Source organism: Prosopis cineraria, unplaced genomic scaffold (genome assembly GCF_029017545.1).
Source record: "Prosopis cineraria cultivar Desert tree isolate PC_DT_omini unplaced genomic scaffold, ASM2901754v1 PC2187, whole genome shotgun sequence".
In the NCBI taxonomy this organism is placed as follows: domain Eukaryota; kingdom Viridiplantae; phylum Streptophyta; class Magnoliopsida; order Fabales; family Fabaceae; genus Prosopis; species Prosopis cineraria.
This window is the reverse complement of record NW_026557512.1, coordinates 14,090-19,715: the sequence shown is the minus strand read 5'-3', so window position 1 is coordinate 19,715 and position 5,626 is coordinate 14,090. Positions and strand designations below refer to the sequence as shown.

Genomic DNA, 5,626 nt, shown 5'->3' with positions numbered 1-5,626 from the left:
TTCCGTTGTCTCTCCTTTCACTTTAGGACGATCTTGGCTAATAATATTCTCATTGTATAAGTTTTTACTCTAGGAAATCAATTCTTGTTATTAGATATTAAGTTGGTCACAGTGGTATGCTAAACAAAAAATAAAGAGAGTGGCCAGTGATCACTCACTTGGTAAGTGGGGCCCTCCACCTTCTCTTTCCCTTTATTTACTGTGTGGTCCTGCATATTAACTAACAATTATCTTCTTCTGCAATGAGCTTTTTTTGCTTTGCTTTTGCTTTTGATGAAGAAACTAATTTTTGGAACATTGAAATTATGTTGGAAATTAATTAGGATGGAAAAGATTAACATGAAGAAGATGAGGTGTCAGTCAAGCAAGGTGGTGGGGACCATAGTGACAGTGGCTGGGGCCATGTTGATGACACTGTACAAGGCCCCATTGTGGAGTTGCTGTGGACCAAACATTATGCTCACCGCTACTCTCACATCACAACCAATAATCTTCAAACCACACACACTTCAACTTCTTCCTCAGACAAACAATGGTTCATTGGCTCCATTTTCCTTATCATTGCCACCTTTGCCTGGGCTTGCCTTTTGTTTTACAAGTAAGAACACCACAATAAACCCTTCAGTTATTTCTACTAGTTATTGATTCTCATGTGTACTTAATAATTATATTAGTGAGTGTATATAAATAGCATTAAGGATAATTTCATCTTTAAACTATAGGTCCAATAGCATCTAAAATCTTAAACTCATTTTTTTTATAATGTTCCTCTTCAACTTTTTAAAACGGTGCAGTGTCTCTTTTATTATTAACAAAAGTTAACTTTAATCATTAATTGACAAAAAAAAAATCTCAGAATTATAAAAAAGGACTAAAAAATTACAAACAAGGACACAAAATACAGAAAAGGACTTATAAAAATTCTTTTCTTGATATTTTTCATAATTTTTTGGGTATTTGTTGGTAATTTTTGGATAAACTAATAGTCAAGATTTACATTTGTTAATGGTAGCAGCAATATTGTACCACTTTGAAATGTTAAAAGCAAACATTACACAAAATATGAGTTTAAGGATTTGGACGCTTTTGAAGTTCTAGCTTAAGAGAAAATTTACAATTTTACCCTGTGAGTGTGTGTGTGTGTGTGATGTTTATTATATGACATTTATGTGGAATTGATAAGATCAATGAATGGTATTGAACAGGCAAAAGCATTGGAGACATACAAAATCATAATCTCAGTCTGACATCACTAATGTGCTTCATAGGGACACTTCAGGCAATTGCTGTTACATTTGTGATGGAACACAATCCTTCTGTGTGGAAGATTGGCTTTGACATGAACTTGCTTGCTGCTGCCTATGCTGTAAGATGATGATGATGATGATGATAAGAAACATACTTTTCTTTTGACCCATAATATTTTTATTTCCCTAATTATTAATATTAATCAATTAATTAATTGATATTTGTGAAATAATGTTTTAGGGGATTGTGACATCAAGCTTAACATACTATGTACAAGGACTGGTGATCAACAAGAAAGGCCCTGTCTTTGCAACTGCCTTTAGCCCTTTGATGATGATTATTGTGGCCATCATGGGCTCCTTCATCCTTGCTGAAAAAATTTATCTTGGAGGGTATTTATCTATCTATTTGGCTACATATATTCTAAATTTTTCAGAAATTATATACAGTTGTTCATTCTATTTTTAAAAATTACTCAAGCTTTCATCAAAAATAAAAATTAAATTTCATAGACCTTTGAGAGTTTCAAAAACTACATAGATATCCCATCTCTATTGTCATGAGAAGTTTAATTTGTGAATTTATAATCTTAAAAGAACATAAAAATTTATGTAATTTGAATACGGAATTTTATATTATTTACAATTTATTTTAAAAGAGCTTTACATAAATTTTGATGATAAGAAAATGTATCTAATATTCTTATAATTTTTTTAAAAAATAGCCTATTAGGTGGGAATGTACTTTAAACTTTTAAAGGAAAAAATATAAATTCAAAGAGAAAAGTCTTTCAAAACACTGTATTTAATGGGAGAAACCCTTCAATTTATAAAGGGAAAATGACATAAAAGCCCCAAAATAAGGAATTCATGACAAGTAGGTCCCCACTAGCATTTTCTGAAAAGTCAACTATAAATACTGATTTAGCTGGACAGTTTTAAATTTAAGAATTCCAATTGTAAATAAAAAATTAATTTCTAAATATAATTCATAGTCTACAATTGCAGTTCATATTTGTAGCTATTTGAATCAATATTTGTGATTCATATTTCAAAAAAAAAAATTTGTGGGGACTTAACTGTCATTAATTCTCTATTTTGGGACTTTATTATCATTCTTCCATTTAGATACTCACTTTGCTCGTAGAAACTCCCCGACATGGGATTCATAACCAAAAAAAAAAAAACCTGTTTTGTGTTTGTGGGTTTTATATTTTTTGGAAATTGATATATTGTGATAATTTCATCTTCTTTTTTCGCTTTCTATTATTGTTTGGACCTATTAATATTAATCGAGAATAATTCACTTTTGTGTGGGTGCAGTGTTATTGGGAGCATCTTAATAGTTATTGGATTGTACTCTGTCTTATGGGGAAAGCATAAAGAAAGAGTGGAAAGTAAAGTGAATGAAGTAGATCAAGATATAGCCTTACCAATGAAGGCCTCTCCAGTTGATGCGAATAATAATAATAATAATAATAATAAGTATGCAGATGACAAACAATTAACAATCAACGAAGCAAAATCAGAGAAAGGAGATAAATCCATCAGTAAGATTGATTCAGTTCACATTAGCATGCCTCACTCCAACCAAGAGCCAAAAGCTTAATTATATACGCGACTGGAATAATATCAATGGAGATTTTTGTTTCATTTTGGGATTTCCTTGGATCCTTTTCATAATTGAAGGGGTCTTGTTTGGTGTATTATTACATATGTAGCTGCATAATTTTGAAGCAAACTTTCAAGTGATTGTATTATCAGTTTAATTAATTAAAAATGCAGAGACATGTTTCTCTTTTTTTTTTTCTTTTTTCCTTTTATCTTCTTCATCTGGCTTCTGCTTGATTAATCAGTGATTTTCTTTTTGAGAAGAATTAATGATTTTCTTTAGTTTATATATTTTGTTTGTGGAAGAATATCCATATATAGCTGACATCTGATTCAGATTCCGCCAAGGGTGATAAGGGTATGGCATTTTATGACACATACAAGTCATGCATAATAGGTAAAATACAATGAATTTTCATTATTTTTCATAAAATTATTAAAACCTCTCATTTAATTTATCCCTTTTCGTGATACAAGATAAATAAATAATTTTTTTGAACAAAATTGAACTTATTTTTCCAATATTTAAACCTATTAAAAGATGTATAAAATGGTTAAAAGAAAGATAATTTGGTTAAAATATGTATAAAACATAAATTATCCTCTCATCCAATTTTTTTTTTTTTTTTGGGGCCAGAAGACTATCAATGAGTGATATATAACTTCTTGTAAACAAGTGCGTCTAAATATAGATGCTAATAACACATTGAATTATTAAGAGAATATGCTTTGTCCATGCCCATTTGAAACGCATGCAAGTGATGCTTCCTTCCACTATTTACTAACAAAATTATTCCTTTGGTAGTATATGGGATTCTCTGTATCTGACCTTAGTTATTTTGATTCTTTTGTTTACATTGGGATTCTCTGTATCTGACCTTAGTTATTTTGATTCTTTTGTTTACATTCTTCATTATTGGAATATTGTGATGGTGCTTTGTATTGTTGATTATTTGATATCATTCCCATTGAGTCTGGTTCTGCTTTATATATATATATATATAGTGAGGAATGAGGATGCTGAATTTGTAGAAATTACATTCTTAGCATATACATAAATACTAAGGAGAAGGAGAGGAATTCTTCTCTTAATATATCATAGCTCATGTCTAATTTTGATTAAACTGAAAGGTAAGTATATATCATGAAAATGGGAAAAAATAGATTATTTTTCATTGATTGATCGATAGAAGTGGACAGAGAACATTGCAAAGTAAGCTTATTTTCAATTGTAGGATTTTTGTTTTATTTTTATTTGGATTCAATAAGATGTGAATTCAACAAGGGTTGTTAGTTATAAGTTTTTTTTTTATTTTAAACTATCCTATCAATCCAGTTGCAACTCACATTTTAAAAAAAAAAATTTGTAGCCACATATATAACAACGAAATTTTTATTTAACAAACTTAGCCAATGTAAGACACATTCAAGATACATAAAACATATATTTATGTGAATTATAATATATTGGAGAAAATTTTCAACAACTATACAAAGTGAAACAAAGTAGAAAAACACTAAACCAATAATTAAATATCAATTTTGGTCAATAAAAACAAGATGTTAGAAAACAATGTTCTTAATTTTAAGAACAATATTACATTAACCCAGGTTTAATGGAAAGTGGCCATGATCCTTCACCTTCCTTAAGACACTTTAAAACTCCTTTGGCATCCTTTCCTTCTATCACTCCTTGTAGATTTAGTCTTTAATCATATTGTAATCCACTTAAGTGTGATCCTTCCATTGTGGCCTAACTATACTCATGAACACTTTGAGGATTTTGAAGCTAAACCAAGAAACAATGGATTTTGAAACACTATGGTTTGATGTATGAGATGAGAGAAGAAGACTGGTGGAGTTAGATTATAATTTTGATGGTTGGAACATGAATTATGGGAGAGAGAAGGTAAGATGGAGATGAAGAACGTGAACAACAATGGAGAGAGAATGGAGACGGGTGGCTACCAAAATGAGGGTGAATGAAAGAATGAATGCTAAAATTAAAATTAGGGTAGTTTGATTCAAGTCTAGGGTAAAAGGACCTAACTCAAGTGTTGAGTAAATGGGTGAAAAATGAACTAAGGTAACTTTAATCTTTACTGGGGTAAAATGGATGAAAATTTAGATGAAAATGGTTTGAAAATTGAATTAAATAAAACTAAAGGCAATGGGAAATTAAGAGAGAGTGAGTGGAATTAAAATGTGGTATGATGCGTGCAAGATTGTGCACGACTTATACTTTCACCCCAAAACTCAAGTATTTTTCCTCTTGACTTATCTAGTATTTCAATCCAATGGTCCTCGGATGCCAAATCCAAAGGTACATCTCTATACAAATAAAACATGACGCAATATCAAAGTTCAAAGCATATAGATAATATTTGCATTTTTCTGATTAAAATTAATTCCCAAATATATGAAAAATACAATTAAACAATAAAAAGCAATTATGAAATCACAAAAAGGCTTTAGGGCGTGATCTAGAGCCCAAAAATTGTAAGCCACACATGCATAAAAATAACCTAGCCCAAATGCAAGAAAACAAGTCAACTCGAAACTGACTTTCCAAAATAGTCAATTTGAGAAATTAGTTACTCTCAATCTAAAATGAATTTGAGAAATTTAATTGGACCATTGTTCTTCTGGACTAAAATTTCATCTTGGAAAATTTTCTCAAACATTTTCTCTAAAATTTAATTTTATGACCAAAATACTCCTAATGCACAAAATCTTACACTTAGATGATTTTTCACAATCAATGCAAT

At 30.1% G+C, this 5,626-nt stretch overlaps 1 protein-coding gene across 1 annotated transcript; it reads left to right on the top strand.

The window, feature by feature from the left end:
* The first annotated feature begins 339 nt into the window (after window positions 1–339).
* On the top strand, window positions 340–3,049 carry LOC129301538 (WAT1-related protein At5g07050-like). Its single transcript, XM_054940097.1, has 4 exons — window positions 340–598; window positions 1,206–1,366; window positions 1,489–1,640; window positions 2,571–3,049. Exons 1-4 carry the CDS (start codon window positions 340–342, stop codon window positions 2,854–2,856), a joined length of 858 nt encoding a protein of 285 aa, XP_054796072.1. The 3' UTR covers window positions 2,857–3,049.
* The last annotated feature ends 2,577 nt before the right edge of the window (window positions 3,050–5,626 follow it).